Below are 21,645 nucleotides of genomic sequence, written 5' to 3' on the forward strand. Positions count from 1 at the left end.
TTGTAGGATGTTTTATAATCCCTCAAGGCAAGGTGGAGGAGGTAAGGAGGGATGAATGCAGCCTCCATTTTTGAAGAGATTAATTTCTCTGCAAGCCCCAGAAAAACATCAAAAAAGAGAGGGACCTAAAAGGTAATTTTTTAAAGGTCCCTACATCTGATTCTGATGGTTTAAAAAAAATGGAAAAAAATTTCAAAGCCCAGAACTTCTTCCTAGAGGAAGTGACATCTTCATTTTCAGAGTCTGGAGCCTGGGATTAGCCCAAGGTACCCAAATCTGGGCACATGTCCTAGGTTTGTACCAACATGTTGCAGTAGGTGGAGAGGAAGTCATCCTTCCTGGAATGGAAATGATAAACTGCCAGAAAAGAATATGGCTTCCTATTCCCGAGTAGGACTGAAATTTCTCCACTGGGAGAAGAGGTATCCAAGTCTTTGCTCAGACACATCATCAAGATGCTGGAGCACAAGAAAGCCTGATGGCTGGAATAAGATGTTGAGGGCATCCATTAAAGTGATTAGCATTCTTGAAGTCAACTTTCAGCCCCTGTAGATGAATGCCTTGGGACAAGCTTTACGCCTTGTTACAGCTGGAGAGGAGCAGGCTGACGCTTGAGTCTCACCTAAAAATTTACACTGAAGTTTTAAATCTTAGGTCCTGGGGGTGCGCAAAGGGAAACTTTAGTTTCTCAAAGTATGCATGAGCCCATTTAGGATAGACCTTCTCTATTCCAGTTCAGGACCAAAGTCAACCTTTCTCCCTACATTATAACTACAGAGACTGCTGAGGGAAGAGGAGAAAAGAAGACGTTGCTCACCATCAAGAGCAGGAGAGTCAAACAAAGATTATTCCAGGGATTCCTGCACTGGCCTTGCTGGGGAGCTCCAGAGAGGATTTATACCATTAGCTAAAGATCTCACTGCTGCTTCTCAAGGATGAGTAAATGTCTACCCACAAGCAACATTCTCTACATGAGAACATTCTGCTTTATCTGCCACTGATGTGTGGCCCAAAAAAACCTGACGATTTGCGATGTGGAGGAGAAGGGGGCCTATACCCACAGCAAGGCACAGCCACCTACAGAGGGGCAGCCACCCAGAGACAGGAACTAAATATTCAGTAAAGAGCAAACCTCTCTGTGTTTGCCTTGCTTTTTGAAAGGATGGGCATTTCATGGCTAGTTACATCCAGGAAAGAATCCATGGCTAATCAGATGAAAGTTGTGGTATGCTTGGGGACATGTCAAGGAACAAGAGAGGCATGGGACAGAAGAGACACCCTGCTGAAATAAGAAATTAGGGGGAGGGAGAGGAAAAGGGGCAGCACAGTCCTTGGACTCTTCACTTAGATCAACCAATCCACTTTGCAGGAACATGAGTTATGTGTCACCCAAAGTGACAATGGACGTTTTCTTATTTAGCCATCTGAAGCCACTTTTCAAGTTCACTGTTTAAGGGAGGGGCATGATCCTAGATGATAAAATTAGGCTTCCAATCATGGTTATGAAAATGCTATCCTATGTTGTTCCCTTGCTACAAAAAAGTTGCTAGAGGAACTAATAGAAAGAGCAAGAGAGAGAGTGAAAGAAAGACAATGCAAATACTGCTGTTTCTTTACTCCTACCCACTCTCCCATTTTATCTTTAAACACGCTTGGACCATTCTGATTGTTGGTATGCACATGTCAGCTGGGAAATCAGGACAAATGAAGCGATGGATTAGCAGTTTCCTCTTGCCTTTTTAAACTACGGGTATTTCTATACCATGAGGCAAAATGAAGTTTTTAGACAGGAAAGGCTTTTCTTTTCTCACTTTTTAAAGATGACACAGTGGCAATCCAGTGATTAAAGCTCATTGTCTGAATGATAAAGCTTCTGGTCCACTGTGTCCTGTCATTGTCACAGCTCCTTCTGATTCAGTTAGGGACAGCACACTGGGGGATTTCTGCCTGGTTTCCATAGACCTAAGACTTTTATTTTTATCACATACTAACTTGGTTTAAACAAAGCTTTGAAGCTTCCCAGGGCTAATCTTTAATGAAAATGGAGAGGCAAATAAAAAAGGCTGAAATAAATTCCAATGAAAGCAGCAAGAGTGCTAATTCAGGGAGGACGGAAGGAGATAAAATTGCAAATGGAGTTTAAAAGAAGCAAGGATAGATTCAGTTAAAAGAAATATTCAAAATTTTACAGTGATGAGATTAGTTAAAACAGTTTAGTTTTCCATTTTATTAATTTTCTCCATTGCCTGAAGAATCATTTTAAAAACCAGAAGATTAAAGATACTAACAAGAAATCATCATTAAATCACATGGTTAGCAGGGATTGAGCAATGCTATTAAAACTGAGAATATATAAGCCATTATATCTAAGCCCTTCTTTTTCCTTATTCTTCATATTTTCTAGAAATATCTTTTCACTGAAAAAAAAATTCCACATTGATCTCAATCGAAAAGAGAGTGTTTCTAGAAACCCTATGAAATCTGATCAATCTAGTTAGGGTTATGAAAAGAAATACAGACACGTAGATTAGTTTTGAGAGAATAGTGAAGAATGATGCATTTGGTCTTTAAAATCCAGGAGTTCAGCTACTGACGAATTATAACCAGGTGAAGATTAACTGAGGATGGACAACATTGTGTTCCACATAGCTCAACTCAAGCTCTTTAAATGAAGAAAAGGAGCAGCATACACTAGAACAAAAATATAACAATTTGACATTGTTTGAATTGGTTAAATACAAAAGTCACTGGTTTTTTCCTAATAACTGCGTTCTGTGTTCCCCAAAATTACAGCACATAGGTGATTTTTCTTACAAACCTATACTTTTCTCTGTCTTCCTCTTCCTGGGTAGCAAATATCTTCCACTGGAAATGGGCAATTATGTTACTGCGGTTGTGAATTGTTATTGTTCGCTGATTGGCCAGAGATATGTAGGTTTTCTCAATGATCAAGGAATTCTTGTCCAGCCTTATATTCATGTCTATGGCAGCTCCATATAGAGATACAAACACTTTTTCACCTAGAAATTGACAAAGTATAAACATACTTTGAGATTTATTCTAGAATAATGCTACATTTTTTAAAAAAGCACATAGCCAAACATAACCAGGCATGCAAAGAAACAAAAATCCATATGTTAAAACCAGCAGATGCAAGAAAAACAGAAACAGATCCACAAAGAATCAGATACTAGAATCATCGTATATAGACTATGAACCAACTAGGCTTACCAATTTAAAGAAACAAAGGATGAGTTTGAAGCTATATCCAAGGAGTAGGAAACCAAAAAAAGATCTAGAAAATCTGAAAAAGAGCCACACAATAGTCTCTTATAGAAATAAAATAGAATCACCTAAATTTTAAAAACTCTAAGAATATACTTAATAAGGGAATTTTATGAAAAAATTAGTGAAATGGAAGATGGTTCAGAAAATACAAAAAGGCAATATGAAGAAATAAAAATATATGGAAAATGCACAATGAATGGGTAAAAGACAGATGTAGTGAGAAGGTATATACTCAGAAGGAGAGGAAAGAGATAATGAAGCAGAGACAATATTTCAAGAGAGGGTGGTTAAAAGTTTTCTAGGCTTGATTAAAGGCATCAGTTCACAATTCAAAAAGCCCAATGAATGTCAAATAGGATAAATTAAAAGAAATTCATACATAACATGTTACAGTGAAAATCAAAGACAGAGAAAATCCTAAAAGCAGCCAGAGGAAAAAAGATAGATTATCTTCAAAGGACCTATGGTAAGAATTACAACTAACTTTTCATCTGAAACAATAGAAACTAAAAATCAATGGAATGGCTTCTTCAATATGATGAAGGGGAAAACAATGCAAACCAAGAATTCTACGTTTTTTCAGCTTCTTTTGTTTTGTCTAAAAATGTTTTTGTTTTGTCTTCACTTTTAAAGGATATTTTCAATGGGTAAAGGATTCTACGTTAGCATTTTTTCTTTCATCACTTGATTAATGCCATTTTACTGTCTTCTGGCTTCCATAATTTCAGCTGAAAAGTTTGCTATCGGTATTATTAGTGTGCCTTTTAAGGTAACATGTCTTTTTTCTCCGACTTCTTTTATGATATTCCCTTTGCTTTGGTTTTCAGCAATATTTGTACTACCAAGCATTTGCTGAGTTTTGTGAACCTTTGATTAATGTCATTCACCATTTTTGGAAAATTCTCAGCCATTATCTCTTAAAATATTTTTTTTATCCCATTCTTTCCTCTATTTCTAAGACGCCAGTTACACGTATGTTGACCTTTTGACTGTGTCCCATATGGCTTTTGCTTTCTGTTCTGTTCTGGGGTTTTTTTTTTTTTTTTTTTTTTGGTCCATTTTTCTTTGTTTCTCTCTGTGCTTCAGTTTGGATATTTTCTACTGACCTGCCTTCAGGTTCACTAATCCTCTTTTCTGCTGTGTCCATTCTACTATTAAACTAACACTATTAGTTCTTAATTTCCAACGTTTTATTTTCAGTATAATATTGTTATTAAAACCTACAAAGATAAAACAAATAGGCCAATATATAGGCTGATTACACTTCTGAATATCAATGTAAAATCCTAAATAAAAAATTAGCAATCATGATTCATCAGCACATTAAAAGAATGATACTTCACAACCAAGTGGAGTTTATTTCAGGAATGAAAGATGGCTCACTGTTAGAAAATCCATTAATATAGAACAGATCTAAGGAGAAAAATTATATAATCTTCTCCATTGATGTTGAAAAAGAATTTGACAAAATTCAAAACACATTTTTTGTTAAAAAACTCAATAAAATGAGACCTGATAGAATTAAAACATAGTATCAAGTCTCAGTAATTAAAATAGCATAAAGAGAACGATGGAGTAGAATAAAAAGTCAAAACAGACCCAGATACCTGTTGGAACTTATTAGACTATAAAGGCAGCATCTCAAATCATTGGTAACAATAAACTTTGTAAAAAAAAAAAAAAAAGTGCTATTGGGACAACTTGGTAACCATACGGAAAATCCTCACATCTAACATCAGAATAAATACCAAATAAGTCAAATATTTAAATGTTGAATATGCAACCATAAAAATAGAACAATACACAGGAAAACTTCTTCATAACTTTAGAGGGCAAAGTTTTCTAACTGTGACTTAAAATCCAGATTCCTCTAAAAAAGATTAACAAATTAGATTACAAAAAATGAAAAAAAGAAATTCTGCATGGCACAAAAATTCATAAGCAAAAACAAAAGACAAGCTAGGTAAAATATTTGCAACTTATATCTCAGACAAAGAGATTAAATCCCCAAATATATAATTGTCTCTTAGAAATCAGTAAGACAATCCAATAGAAGAATGGGTTAGAGTTGCAAAAAAAGAAATATGAAAAAGACGATGTTCAACTTCACTCACAATAAAAGAAATACAACTAAAGATGTATTTATATACCATTTTCCCCCATCAAATTGCAAAACCAAACAAAAGTTTGAGAATATAAGTTGTTGTCAAGACTGTGGGGAGAAGGCACTCTCATACATTGCTATGTGAATGCAAAATGGCACCATTCTTCCCCACTCCATGGAGTGAATTTGCTGACACAGATCAAAATATCTATCAAAATTACAAAACTATTTTCCTCTGGCCCACTTCTAGAAATTTATCCCATATACGAGTCAGAACAAGATCAAGAGTATTCATTACAGCATTGTTCTTAATAACAATAGAGTGGAAACAGCCAAAATACCCATCAAGAGAAGGCTGGTTAAATAACCTGTGCTACACCTAAAAGTGGAATACTGTGCAAGTATAAAAAAGTACACAGTGATATCAAAAGATCTCTACGATATATGATTAAGTAGAAAGGGTAAGGTTTAGAACAACTCACATAGTATGTTATTTTTGTGTAAGGGGGGAAATAAGAATATGCATTCATGTTTTCATCTATTTGCATAAAAACACTGCAAGGATATACAAGAAACCAATAAAATGAGAGCAGGGAGGGGTGAATGAGGTAGGGTGGAAATAACACCCTTCAATACATACTTCTATAATATTGCTTTAATTTTTGAATGTATGAATACACTACTCTTCCAAAACTTTACTGTAAAAAAGGATTATAGGGCCTCCAGGAAACATGCAAAGCTGCTAGATAGCACTAATAATGAAAGAAATAGAAAATAAAACAGACTACCATTTCATAACCATCAGATAAACAAAAATCAAACAGTTTGACAATGCTGTTTTGGCAGTATATTGGCAAGGATGTGGAAAAAACAAGAATTTCCATATACTGCTGATGGAAATACAAACTGGTACAACCACTTGACTAACCAATTTAGTACCCAGTGAAGCTCAAGATACATTTGCCCTGTAACTCAGCAATTGCTGAGTTGGTCCTTAAGGACAAACTTCCAGATGTTTGTCCTTAAGGACAATCTCACACAGCTGCACAAGACATACAATGATACTCATTGCAGCATTGTCTGTAATAGCAAAACTCTAGGAGCATCCTAATATTCAATAGGAGAATAGATAAATTATGGTATTTTCACAGGCTAGAGTGTGTTGCATTAGTTAAAATGAATCAGAGCTATATGTATCTATGTGTTTAAGTCTTTAAAACATAATGTTGAATGAAACAGTCAAGTTGGGAAATGGTATATACAGTATGATACCATTTATGTGAAGTTTAAAACTACTCGAGAAAATAGTATATACTATTTATGGATAAGTAAATATGTAGGAATGGCATAAAAATGCACCCAATACAGCTCCTCTGAGGACTAAGATATAGGAATTAGATCAGGAAAGAGTAACGAGGTGACTTCAAATCTATAATCTTTAGTTATCCATAGAATAAAACATCTGAAAGAAATGTGTATAGTGAAATGTTGAGATGTGTTAAATATAATGGTTGTTGATTATATTATTTCTGTGCTTTTGTGGTTATTTGAAATATTTCATTGTTTAAAAACTAATCAAGGAAAAATTAAATCCAAGGGCATATTGATTTCACATGAATCTAGGGGTCAGAGAGGCTAATGCCATCAATTTGAGTTGCTCACTGAAAAACTGTTCCTTCCCAGAAATATAGCAAGAGCCACTGTATTCTTTTTGAGAACCATCTAATATTGATTTTTTTCACCACTGTCTTCTAAAACTCATCAGATCCACAAAGTGAAGGAAGCAATAATTCTTGTCTTGTCTCCACAGCTGTTGAAGTACTTTTCACACTCACTTTCATGAAGACAATCTTGACAAGGGCCCCCAACCCCTAGCTACTTAGACGACCAGCAGGGTGGAAGGGGTATTGAGCCTGTGAGATGGTAAGGCTGCTGGTCCTCAGCATTAGCGTGTTTTTGTGACCTTGGAGTGCTCGTTCCCACTCCGGTTTCTTTTTGGTTTCTGGGGTTGAATGCTGCAATCACTGTAGATGAGTTAGCCATCGTCATTTATTATGTCCTCGTAAAGATATATTTTGTGGAAAGTCTCATTACCTCTTGCCAGTTTTGCTACTAACAATCAAGCAAAAACAAATATGAACAAAACTAATTTTACCCAAAAAAATGTGAAGCTAGCTATATACCAAATACATTTCATACTGTGATTTCAGTACTTTCTGACAACAGAGGACCGTAAATAAAATATATGAGTAGAGCCATAGATTCTCTAGGGAACTAACAGTTGATGGGAAGACTGTTTCTCATGTCTTGGTCACAGCAGGGTCAAATTCACCACTAAAGCAAACTGCTGAATCCAACTTCTTCGGAAGTGTTCTTTCTTTGAAAGGTTCAGGAAACAAATTACAGGGTTTGACTGAGCTCACCCAGCACATCAGTGGCAATGCCAAAATCAGTTCTTAATCTGCACAGAGGGAAGTGTAGGACTGTAGAAAGTGTGCAGGCCTCAGAGGGTGCCAAAGACCTGGGTTCGAGTTCCAGCTTTACATAGGTGTACAGTCGTTTAACGTCTCTGGGCCTCAGTTTACTCATCTCTAAAATGAGGGGAGTTAAAGAGATGTCCTCTAATGTCCCTTTAAATACTAACACCTAGTAACTTGAGTCTTCCCTTGCTATGTAATTTACGGAACCCTCATTCCACCTCCCTAAACAATCCCTGACCATCAGTACGCCCTAGCCTCTGCCATTCTCTATCCTAAACTATGGATTCAGAAATGAAGAAAAGAAAACTAGGCCAAGGAATGTTTCCATTGCCTCTAAAGCCATGTTAAAACATTTGCTTCTTTTACCATAACTATATTTTGCCAGATTTTCGAATTATAATGGCACACATTCATAATTAATTATAATAATCACATAATTGAAACAAAGTTTATGCAGGTAAGTCTGTATAGGTATATTCAGATACATATTATTTAGTAGTTTCAACTGCAAGCTTTCATATCGCACAATTACTTGCTATGTTATATTTTGGTATTCCTTTATTGGCCTTTAGGAGAAAAAAAAGAGTTTCTTTATGGTTTATTAGACTAAAATACGTAAGTAACTGTAAAACTTCCCTGTGCAGTACTAACATTACGATTGCTTGTATATTTAATAATAATACCTCATCACACCTTTGGGGAGAAGAGCCTATTTGCCAACTTCTGACTCCTGAATTGAAATATCTCCTCTTCAGTAAGAGACATAATACTTTAAAAAATGCTAAATAAGTGCATCAGCTCTATTTCCTGATTCTGCCAGTGGTGAATGTCACCTCTAAGTTGAAGCAATCTCACCAACAGGCATTGGAAAAAAACACTGCTGTGCTCCTACTTCTGGTGCTCATTCAAGTAACCAAAGGTTCAATTAGAATGTCTTTTTTTTTAAACCTTTTCTGAATACTATATCTCCTTGAACCCTTAGATTATATAAAGTTTCTCAATACCCAGTTGAAAAGTGCAGAACTTAAGCAATTAATCATTTGTTTGTCTCTTCATAGGCAAATAATACTTTCACTTCTCAGTTTTATTGAAATGATAGAACTAGTTTACTCATCTGTTTTGTTTTGTTTTGTTGTTACCAATGTAGTCTTGAGTAACTGTATTCTTAACCTCTTCTGTAGAGATTAGTTTGTAAAAGGTATCAAGTTACTTCAGTTCTTTCTCAGTTTTAGACTACAATAAAAAAGATAGCTAAATCATTTCTGGGATAAAATCGATCGCTTAAACAAACTTGATTTCACTATGTAAGGGCATACACAGGAAGAAAGGAGGGGAGAGCTCTGGTTCAGGAAAATGTTAACGAGCAAAATATTAGATATTGATGAAATTTACACTGGACCTCCTTAATTGCTAGAGCACTGGTTCAAAACTCTGGTTGTCAAAAAAGCAAAATCTCAGGGCCGGCCCCATGGCCGAGTAGTTCAAGTTCCACACGCTCTGCTTCGGCGGCCTGGGTTCGCAGGTTCAGATCCCAGGTGCGGACCTACTCCACTCATCAGCCATGCTGTGGAGGCATCCCACATACAAAATAGAGGAAGATGGGCACAGATGTTAGCTCAGGGCTAATCTTCCTCAAGCAAAAAAAAAAAAAAAAAAAAAGAGGAAGATTGCCAAGGGATGTTAGCTCAGGGTGAATCTTCCTCACCAAAACAAAACAAAACAAAAACAAGCAAAATCTCCTAGCTGCATTTAATCAAGAATATATCCAGTGGAGGACCAGCAACAAACAAACACAACCGTTAGAAAAGTGATTGAGTACTTCCTGCCAAGGAGTATCAGTGCTCCTCCTTTTGGAACACTGTTTGATGAAGGATGAAGAAAAACCCATGCTAAATTTCCCTCCTCAAATCAATTCATACTTCAAACAGCTGCAAAAAGTTCAACCATGCTTATTTGGTGAAATGAGAAGCCAATGACCACGGCTGTTTGGAAAAGCTCCATGATTAATTGTGTTTAGGCAGTCATTACTGTTTTTCACTAATGAAAGGTTATAGGTTCTGGTCATTGATAACCCACAATAAAGACGAAAATATATTCTTATTAGCAGTTCATTTCATATAAGAAAAAATGCTACAAGACAGTTTACCTCTGTCTGCAATCTTTAGAAAATGACTATTCGTGAACCAAAGTTGACACCAAAACCTCAGGGTGTAAAAACCAACTTTTCCAAACATGATTAAATTTTAACAGTAAAACAAATATTCACTTCCTTTAACACAGGACTATAAATGTAAGTACAGGTGTGAAACTAAATACTTTAAAGTAAAATCCAGATAGAGCACCACTGGGAAAATGCAGATGCATTTCAAAGTCAACGGATTAAGAGAGAAAAATGCACATGTAGTAACATGAGAGAGGAGGGAGATGATCTACTATGCTGGAAAAAGCACTCCAAAGGAGTTGAGCATCTGAGTCAGGTTCTAATTGTGATTCTGACTAGTTATGTGACCTTGGGAAAGCCACTTAATCCCTTTTTTTTTTTTTAAGATTTTATTTATTTATTTTTTCCCCCAAAGCCCCAGTAGATAGTTGTATGTCATAGCTGCACATCCTTTTAGTTGCTGTATGTGGGACGCGGCCTCAGCATGGCCAGAGAAGCGGTGCACACCCGGGATCTGAACCCGGGCCGCCAGCAGCGAAGCGCGAGCACTTAACCTCTAAGCCACAGGGCCGGTCCAAGCCACTTAATCTCTTAAGGCTTCAGTTTTTCGTTTCTAAAAATCTAAGGACTGGATTAGTTTATAACTGAAATCTTCTCTCAAGTTTTGCTTCTATTGATCTATGACCTCTCTAAGCCTGTTAGTCTCAAAACTCAAGCAAAGAAAATTTTTAGACATTATACTCCCAACATATATAGACTTGTTTATAAATTATACCCATGTACTAGAGTACTCATGTCAAATACATTAAAAATACAACCCAAAATATTAAAAAGAATGAGATAAAGATAAAAAATATTTTAAAGATAATTTATTTGATATGTTTACCAACAATTAATTATTTTAGTGAGAGCAAAAAGATTGACTATGTTTCATTCTTTTTTAAACTCCTGGTTTAAAACCTTGTGATATAGTGATCCAAAAGTCACTTTTAGGGGCTGACATAAACAAAAATGATACCTCACAAAGATACAGAGATCCAGATGGAAGAAAAATATAACTGACTGAGTTTATTAACACTCATATTTTTTTCACTTTCATCCACTATCAACACAAATAACACAAAGGCTTTTGTTGAAATTCAGCTAATAATTTCCCCATAACGATAACAATTACTTCACTGTCAAACAGAAGATTCAAACCCAAATATATCAGTATTTGCATTCAACATAAAAGAACCGAATAGTACAATTAAAAGACAAAGAGTCTCAGACCGGATTAAAAAACAACACCCTGGTGATGCTTCCAAATGTCACATTTTAAATATGAGGACACAGAAAAGTTGAAAGAAAAAAGATGAACAGAATATACTATGCACACACTAATCAAAAGAAAGCTGCTGTACTATGCAAATATCAGATCAAGTAGGCTTTAATGTCAGAAATCTTACTAACAATTAAGAGATATCTCATAATGATAAGATGATTAATTCAACAGGAAGTTATAATAATCCTAAATGTATACACACCAAAGACCATAGCCTCAAAATATATAAATTAAAACTGATATCACCAAAAAAGATAAATACCAAATCCACAATCACAGTCATGGATTTTAATGACATCTTCCAATGACTAACAAAACAAGGAGACAAAAATTTAGTAGAGATATAGATTGAACAACATGATTATTAACGAGCCTGACCTAATTGATATTTATGGAAGTTCTACCATTTTCAAGTGCATAGGGCTCATTTGCCAAAGTGAACATATTCTGGCCATAATGTAAAGCTCAACTAATTTCAAGGACAGAACTCATGTAGAATTTATTTTCTGTCACTGGTGGAACTAAACTAGAAATCAATAGCAAAAAGAAAACTAGAAAATTTCCAAATGTTTGAATATTAAGCAACACACTGCTAAATAGTTAATGGGTCAAAGAAGAAATAAAGATGGAAATTCTAAAATATTTTCAGTTAAGTGTTAATGAAAATAAAACATAGGCTGAAGATAAAGTTAGGTCTAGAGAAAAATTTATTTACTTAAATGTGTAATTAGAAAAGCAGAAAAGTTGAAAAGTCAACGGTCTAAGAATCCCTCCTAAGATTTAGAAAAAGTACAACAAATTAAACCTAAAGAAAGTTGAAGGAATAAAATAATAAAGAGCATAAATCAATGAAATTGAAAAGAAATGAACAATAGAGAAAACCATTATAAAAGTTGATTCTCTGAATAAACTAATAAAATTGATAAAGCCCTAACAATACAGATCAAGAAATAAAAAAGGGGAAAAGACACAAATTACCAATATCAATAATGAAAGAGGAGATATCACTACAGATCCTACATGCTTTACAAATATTTATGGTTATATGAACAATTTTATGCCAACAAATTTAAATTTTTAGATTAAACGGAAAAATTCCTTTAAAAAGTTTACCAAAAATTACACAAGAAAAAATAGAAACATTTTAGATATAGATCTACATCTGCTAAATAAACTGAATAATGGAAAACCTCGAAAAAAAATGCTCGAGGCCCAGATAGCTTGAACAACGATTTTTTCAATTTCAAGTTAAAGAAGAAATAACATGAATAAAAAAAAAAAAAAACTTTTCCAGAGAATAAAAAAGGAGAATAATTCCCAATTTGTTTTAAGAAACCAATTTGTTTTTTCAGACCAAACACAAGGGCATTACATGAAAATAAAATTACAAGCCAATCTTTCTCATGAATTTAGATTCCAAACTCTCAAACAAAATATTAGCAAATCTAACCCAGTGATTTATTAAAACAAAAATATTTAAGACCTAGGTTTAGCCCACAATATAGCAGGGATTAAGCATTTGAAAATTAATTAGTGCATTAGAGGAATAAAGTTGAAATAATATATAATCCTTTCAAAAATGCAGAAGTAATTGATGAAATTCAATACCCATCCAAGATTAAGTCTTAGAAACCTAGAGAAAGAAGGGAATTTTCTCAATCTGAAAATCGACTAGATTTTCAGAGAAAATCCACTAAGACATCATACTAAATGATGAAACACTGAGCACCTCCCCTCTGAGACTGAGAACAAGAGAAGGATGTTCTATTATCATTCTACTGAATTTGTATTAAAGGCCTAGACTATGTAAGAAAGAACAAGAAATAAAAGGCATAAGGGTCGAAAAAGTTGCATACAACAATATGTTAAAAAGATTATACACCATGACCAAGTGGGATTTATTCGAGGTATGCAGGGATGGTTTAACATTCGCAAATCAATCAACGTGATACACCACGTTAATAAAATGAAGAATAAAAATCACATGATCATCTCAATAGATGCAGAGAAAGCATTTGACAAGATACAGCATCCATTTATGATAAAAACTCTGAATAAAATGGGTATAGAAGGAAAGTACCTCAACATAATAAAGACCATATATGACAAACCCACAGCTAATATCATCCTCAATGGTGAAAAACTGAAAGGTATCCCTCTAAGAACAGGAACCAGACAAGGATGCCCACTGTCACCACTCCTATTTAACATAGTACTGGAAGTCCTAGCCAGAGCAATCAGGCAAGAGAAAGAAATAAAAGAGATCCAAATTGGAAAGGAAGAAGTGAAACTGTCACTATTTGCAGATGACATGATTTTATATATAGAAAACCCTAAAGAATCCACCAGAAAACTTTTAGAAGTAATAAACGAATATGGTAAAGTTGCAGGATACAAAATCAACATACAAAAATCAGTTGCATTTCTATACACTAACAATGAAGTAGCAGAAAGAGAAATTAAGAATACCATCCCATTTACAATTGCAACAAAAAGAGTAAAATACCTAGGAATAAACTTAACCAAAGAGGTGAAAGATCTGTACACCAAAAACTATAAAACATTGCTGAAAGAAATTGAAGAAGACACAAAGAAATGGAAAGATATTCCGTGCTTTTGGATTGGAAGAATTAACATAGTTAAGATGTCCATACTTCCTAAAGCCATCTATAGATTCAATGCAATCCCTATCAAAGTTCCAACAAAATTTTTCACAGAAATAGAACAAAGAATCCTAAAATTTATATGGAACAACAAAAGACCCCGAATAGCTAAAGGAATCCTGAGAAAAAAGAACAAAGCTGGAGGTATCACACTCCCTGATTTCAAAATATACTACAAAGCTATAGTAACCAAAACAGCATGGTACTGGCACAAAAACAGACACACAGATCAATGGAATAGAATCAAAAGCCCAGAAATAAACCCACGCATCTATGGACAGCTAATCTTTGACAAAGGAGCCAAGAACATACAATGGGGAAAAGAAAGTCTCTTCAACAAATGGTGTTGGGAAAACTGGATAGCCACATGCAAAAAAATGAAAGTAGACCCTTACCTTACACCATACACAAAAATTAACTCCAAATGGATTAAAGACTTGAATGTAAGACCTGAAACTATGAAACTTCTAGAAGAAAACATAGGCAGTACGCTCTTCGACATCGGTCTTAGCAACATATTTTCAAGCACCATGTCTGACCGGGCAAGAGAAACAATAGAAAAAATAAACAAATGGGACTACATCAAACTAAAAAGCTTCTGCACAGCAAAGGAAACCATCAACAAAACAAAAAGACAACCTAACAATTGGGAGAAGATATTTGCAAACCATACATCTGATAAGGGGTTAATCTCCAAAATATATAAAGAACTCATGCATCTCAACAACAAAAAAACTAACAACCCAATTAAAAAATGGGCAAAAGACCTGAACAGACATTTCTCCAAAGAAGATATGCAGATGGCCAACAGACACATGAAAAGATGTTCAACATCATTAACTATCAGGGAAATGCAAATCAAAACTACAATGAGATATCACTTCACGCCCGTTAGAATGGCTATAATTAACAAGACAGGAAACAACATGTGTTGGAGAGGATGTGGAGAGAAGGGAACTCTCATACACTGCTGGTGGGAGTGCAAACTGATGCAGCCACTATGGAAAACAGTATGGAGATTCCTCAAAAAATCAAGGATAGAACTACCATATGATCCAGCTATTCCACTGCTGGGCATTTATCCAAAGAACTTGAAAACACCAATTTGTAAAGATACATGCACCCCTGTGTTCATTGCAGCATTATTCACAATAGCCAAGACTTGGAAGCAACCTAAGTGCCCATCAAGGGACGAATGGATAAAGAAGATGTGGTATATATCCACAATGGAATACTACTCAGCCATAAGAAACGAGGAAATCCAGCCATTTGTGACAACACGGATGGACATTTCGTGTATTATGCAAAGTGAAATATGTCAGAGGGAGACGGTCAAATACCGTATGATTTCCTTCATTAAGTAGTAGATAATAACAATAAACAAACACATAGAGACAGAGATTGGATTGGTGGTTACCAGAGGGCAAGGGGGGAGGGGGGAGGGCGAAAGGAATAATTTGGCACATGTGTGTGGTGATGGGTTGTAATTAGTATTTGGGTGGTGAACATGATGTAATCTATGCAGAAATAGAAGTATAATGATGTACGCCTGAAATTTATGCAATGTTATAAAGCAATGTTACTGCAATAAATTAAAATTTAAAAAAAAAGGGTCGAAAAAGAGTAAAACTATCACTATTTGCAGATGACTGATTGTGATTATACAAAATCCAAAATCATTTACAGATAAACCATGAGTTAATAAGTTACTTTATCAAAGTCTGTAGATAAAAGATCAACATACAAAATTCACTGTATTTTGATACACCCATAAAAATTTAGAAAATAAACAGTACTTCATCAAAATTAAATTATTTTGCTAATGACACTGTTAAGAAAATTAAAAAGATAATCCACTGACTGAGAAAATATTCACAATAATCATTTCTGAAAGACTTGTGCCAAAAATATAAAAACTACAAACCAATAACAAAATGATAAATAGTAAAGAATGGACATAAAATTTGAAAACACACTTGAGAATAGAAGACATAAAAATAGGCAGAAGCACATGAAAAGTTAATCAACATTATTAGTCATTAGGGAAATGCAAATTTAAACCAGAGTAGATACTTCTTCATATCCAACAGAATGACTAAAATTAAAAGACTGACATGACCAAGAGTTGATGAGGATTTGGAGTAACTGGAACCCTCATACATTGCTGGTGGGAATGTAAAATGTTTCAACCACTTTAGAAAACTATTTGGAAGTTTCTTATAAAGTTTAAGCATATAACTACTCTATGATCCAGCAATTCCACTCCCAAATACTTACCCAAGAGAAATAAAAACGTATGTACACACACACTCTAGATTTGTACAACAATGGCTATTAAAGCTTTATACATAATAGTGCAAAACTTCAAACAATCCAAAGTTATATTAATGAGAGAATGAATAAATTATGTATAATCATACAGTGGAATACTGCCCAGGAGTAAAAAGAAAATTACAGCCATTTGTTACTTAACGACAGGGATGCATTCTGAGAAATATGTTGTTAGGCAATTTCCTTGTTGTGCAAACATCATAGAGTGTACTTAACACAAACCTGGATGGTATAGCCTACTATGCACCTAGGCTATAAGGTTCTAATCTTATGGGACCACTATTGGATATGCAGTCCGTTGTTGACTGAAATGTTATGTGGTGCGTGACTGTACCAATACACACAACAATATGAATAAATCTCAAAAATATGATGTTGAATGAAAGAAACCAGATACAAAAGAGTATATACTGTTTGAGTACCTTTATTTGAAGTCCAAGAACAAGCAAACTAATATAGGGTGATAGAAATCAGAACCTCTGGGATAGGGAATGCAGGGATTGACTAGAAAGGGGCATGAGGGAACTTTCTGAGGTGCTAGACGTTCTATATCTTGAATGGGGTGGTAGTTACACAGGTATTTACACTTGTCAAAACTCATCAAACCGTACATTTAAGATCTGTGCATCTTACTGTATCTGTGCATCTTACTGTATCTAAATCATACTTCAATTTAAAAAATGTAATAAAAAATCACATGATCATCAAAGACCAATGAATATATAGGAATAAATCTAACCAAAATGTTCAAGACTTATATCCAGAAAACTACTGCTGAAAGAAATTAAAGTAAATCTAAATACATGGAGGGATAAACCGTGTTTATAACATGATATATAGAAAGGATTATATAGTGGGACAGGGAGCTACTCTATAGATAATGCTGAATAATGTGAAAAAAAGACATAAATTAGAGTCAGTTTTAAGCATCAAATTAAACTGGAGAATTAAATAGCCAAAATACTCAATAAAATATTTTTTAAACTACTTTAAAATGCATCACTAACCTGATAGGAAAATAAGGACATCGAAGTGCAGTGAAGAATGCTGGGAAATAATCCAGTGCAAAGCTGTCTTTTGCTATAAGGGATTTGTTAACGCGTGAACTTCTGCTTTAACTACTGCATTGTGTGCCTGGGACAGGACATCAAGTCCAGGGCCTGCCCAAAGCAGGGATGCTAAACCCAACAATTACAAAGCACAAAGGGGCAGAAGATGTGATGGAGATCAGGACACACAACCCCAAAATCTGCCTCCTTGGAATATTGAATATTTCAAGCTGAAGGGATATGAGAAACGGCAGGTGCAAGAAGGATTTTTTGAACTTCCCCTCAAGCAGCTTATAAGACCACCCGTGAGAGGTGCCTTCCTATACCCGGAGGAAAGGAGCATCTTTATCTCCAAAGACAGAGGGACGCCGAGAGGAATCTGAACAAGCAGGCCTTGCTGTTTCCCCCGGTTTACTACACTTAGCTCCTACTCTCTTTTGTCCTATCACATTTTTCCCTGACTCTCACTTTTCATCAAACTTAGCATGAAAGTGCTCAGGTTAAACCACTTCTTCAGGTCTTTATTTCCTTATAAAGCCTTCCGTGTCACATAAAATTTATATTAAATAAATTTGTATGTTTTTCTCCTGTTTATCTGTCTTCTGTTACAGGGGCCCTAGTTACAAACCTAGAAGAATAGAGTAAAAAGATATTTTTCCTCCCCTACAGTTACCATGGTTGAAAACCATCAGAAATAATAAACAGCAAGCTAACTAAATAAGTAGACTTAATACATTTGAATTATCAGGTACAGAATATAAATAACTATGCTTCATATATTTAAGAAATTAAAGGGAAACTTGAAAAATAAAAAAGTAGAGAGCAGGCCAGCCCCGTGGCTTAGCGGTTAAGTGCGCACGCTCCGCTGCTGGCGGCCCGGGTTCGGATCCTGGGCGTGCACCGACACACCACTTCTCTGGCCATGCTGAGGCCACGTCCCATGTACAGCAACTACAAGGATGTGCAGCTATGACATACAACTATCTACTGGGGCTTTGGGGGAAAAAATAAATAAACAAAATCTTAAAAAAAAGAAAAGTAGAGAGCAATCAGATTTGATGAGAACCAAATAAAACTTTCAGAAATGAAAATAATTATACTAATTGAAAAAGCAAAACTCAGCAGATGAGATTTCACTGAAAAGGAAATTATCAAATGGATAAGAAAGCGTCCAGAGAAATCTGCAGAGACATAAAATGGAAGAAATGGAAAACATAGAATAGAGGTTAAATAGAATAAATAATACAGTAATAATAGATTAAGTAATTGAATAATAGAGTAACTAATTAGAGTTCTAGAATAAGGTAATAGAATGGAGAAGAGCCAATAATCCATATGGGGGGAAAAAAAAGAAACATGGTCCCTAGCTCACATATACACAAAAACGAAATCAAAGATAAATCAGTAACCTAAACATAGACACTAAAACTATTACCCTTCTAAAAGTAAACACAGGCAAATATGTTCACGATCTTGGAGAAAGCAAATATTTCTTAGCAAGAAGGCAAAAAGCATTAATCTTAAAAGAAAAAAATGGATAATGTGGATTTCATCAAAATTAAAAATTGCTGCTCATCGAGAAATATCATTAAGGAAATGAAAAGGCAAGCTACAAACTGGGAGAAATACATATATCTGACAAATGACTAGTATTCAGAATATCAAGTTATAAAATACTCTTACAAATTAATAATAAAAGGAAAAACAACTCAATAAAAAATGAGCAGAAGACTTGAAAAAACACTTCATTAAAAAAGATATATGAATGGCCAGTAAGCACATGAAAAGGTGCTTAACACTTTTACTCATTAGAGAAATGAAAATTAAAACCACTAGAAGACATCACTTTACACCACCAGTATGTCTAAAATCAACAACACAACACTATACGTCGGCGAGGATGGGAAGCATCTCTCACGCTTTGTTGGTGGGAATGTAAAACGGCACAACTATTTTGGAAAATCAGCATCCTTGATGTGTCATGATCTGTGCTTTTAAGCTATTGCAATTTGGTTACATGAGCCAAAACTTCCCCCTTTTGCTTAAGCTACTTCAGGTTAGGTTTCTCTTGCTAGCAGCCAGTGAATTATGGCCAATGTGAAAAGATAAGAAAGATAGTTTGTGCCACTGGTTATGTGTTGTCGTTATGCTGGGCAGTGTGGAGCCAGGACCACTTAACAACCCCGGAGACTTGCCAAAGGTACATGCAGTCTGCATCACTATAAACTAAATATTTACAAAAGCAATGTGTAATTTTCATGATTATGCAGGTGTGGCCTTCAAGAAAATGCTAGTGGCAATAGACACAGTCCTATATTTAAGTAAGATGTTAAGACATTTGCACATTCTAAGGATTAAAGTAGCTGGATCTTATATAGATTAGTGGGCACACACAAGAACATTCTGAATGGGGGTTTACATTTTCAAAATGTTAGACAAATGCAGCAATAAATCAAATGGAAAACCCATGAGGTATTACATTACCTTTAAGTTTCATTTACATATAAATAACCTCAACCTACCAGTGTGACTTCTGGGTATAAATTCCTTCCTGAGGCCTCAGGCTTTCAAGCATTGGAGAAACCAGTTAGGTGGAATTTATTTATCTGGCTCAACATTATTTCTGTTGAAATAATGCTTCAGTTCTTTACCCTGTGGATCTTAGCTTATTCTAATGCTACCAGAATAACCATTTCTTATTTTCCTTCATCATATTTCCCATCTGACCTTTCTTAACATGTAGAACTTTTAACAAAGAATAATGCTTACCTGTGTCATAATACACGATAAGTCTTTTGCTGTGATTGCCCACAGTCTGTGGCTCAAACTCTACTTCTAGTTGCATGGACTCACCCACATTAAGAGTTCCAACAGATGGCTCTATAGAGAAAGGCCTACAACACACATGGAGACACACCATTGTTACCACACAAAATTGGGGTTCACTTGCCTGATGTACATAAACAAACCAATTAATTACGGCATCAGCCTTTGGGAAAAGAGATCAGCTTTATTCTGTGAAGTTGATCTGCAGGGAGAACAGGGGGCATGGGCCCTCAGATCTGTCTTCCCGATTCAGGATTTGGGGCAAAATTTAAGAGGTTAGGGAGAACAGTCTGGCATGCAGAAACACTGGTGGAACAGGTTTTGATTGGCGGGCTTCAAGCATTTATGGTAAGGTTTTAAACATTTATGACAGGGTTCTAAACATTTATGATGAAGCAGGGAAGGAATTTTAACACAGGATCTCCCCGGATGAGGGACCCCTTGCTTCTGATAAGAGTCTGACTTTCAAGTTCAGGTCGTGTCCCGGTCTTTGGGTTCCAAAGGAAGAAGGATCATTGGTTTTGCCGTCATTTCAGGTCAAGATTTCTTCTTTTGCACATGCCTTGGCTATGTGACACTGCAGATTTTCTGAAAGGCAATTCTTAATCACTCTGTTGATAAGAGATAGGGTCAACTGAACTGGTCCTGGAGGGCTCATGGTTACAATTCTAACATTCATTGAGCGATTCCAGAAAAACAGACTTACAATATGTATGCAGATACGGTAATTTGCAAGAGAACAGTACCTTCAAAGAGATAAAAATCAAGTTTTATGAGAGTTCAGAAAAGAGAGGGCTTCATAATGGAAAAATATACCAGAGCCCCGAAAAGGAAAGTGATGACACAATCACATAAGCATAATTTGAGGGCTGTTTAACAAAGGGTCTATTTAAAAGGGGAGGAAGGAGTACAGGAGAACTACAAGAGATGATGCAATCATCTAGGGTTATTAATAGTAGAGCTGTTACCACCTGTAGGCCCAAAGAACCAAAGAGAAGGAGTGGTTTTGAAACCCATGAGACTCCTAAGACAAGACTACCTTATGCGAAGCAAGGAGCTATTTAGTCAAGAGAGACAGCCAGCCCAGGTGGCCTCACAAGAAAGACAGTAGGAGGAAAAGTGTCCTAACCTCACATCCTCTTGTCTGATTGCCTGCTGGGACTCCCATTGGCTGGACCCAACCAGAATCTAGAAGGCATAGGAGCCTGTTGACCTATGCCATACATACAGGTCAGCCTCCTGGGTGAGAGCAGGCTGGAGAAGGGTGGAGAATGCATTTGGAAAGGCAAACTGGGGACAAATTCTGTGTCTTGAAAATAGAATTTGGGCATGTAGACATTGTGGTGAGGTAGGGTGGATTTTGGAACAGGAATAGTTTAAATAGTTTAAATAGTTTAGTTTAATTGTCCTGGAAGGGAG

General features: G+C 35.5%; 1 protein-coding gene across 2 annotated transcripts in view; it reads right to left on the reverse strand.

The window, feature by feature from the left end:
* HYDIN (HYDIN axonemal central pair apparatus protein) overlaps positions 1–21,645 on the reverse strand; it is a 323,416-nt gene that overhangs the window by 269,240 nt on the left and 32,531 nt on the right. For both annotated transcript variants that reach the window (XM_004431814.3, XM_087419963.1), the window contains exons 6-7: positions 20,170–20,294; positions 2,819–3,020 (exon numbers count right to left, since the gene is read on the reverse strand). In XM_004431814.3, the coding sequence (XP_004431871.2) occupies positions 2,819–3,020; positions 20,170–20,294 (327 nt within the window). The remainder of the gene's footprint in view (positions 1–2,818; positions 3,021–20,169; positions 20,295–21,645) is intronic.

This window comes from Ceratotherium simum, chromosome 30 (assembly GCF_057802395.1).
Source record: "Ceratotherium simum simum isolate JZ-2026a chromosome 30, ASM5780239v1, whole genome shotgun sequence".
Taxonomy (NCBI): domain Eukaryota; kingdom Metazoa; phylum Chordata; class Mammalia; order Perissodactyla; family Rhinocerotidae; genus Ceratotherium; species Ceratotherium simum.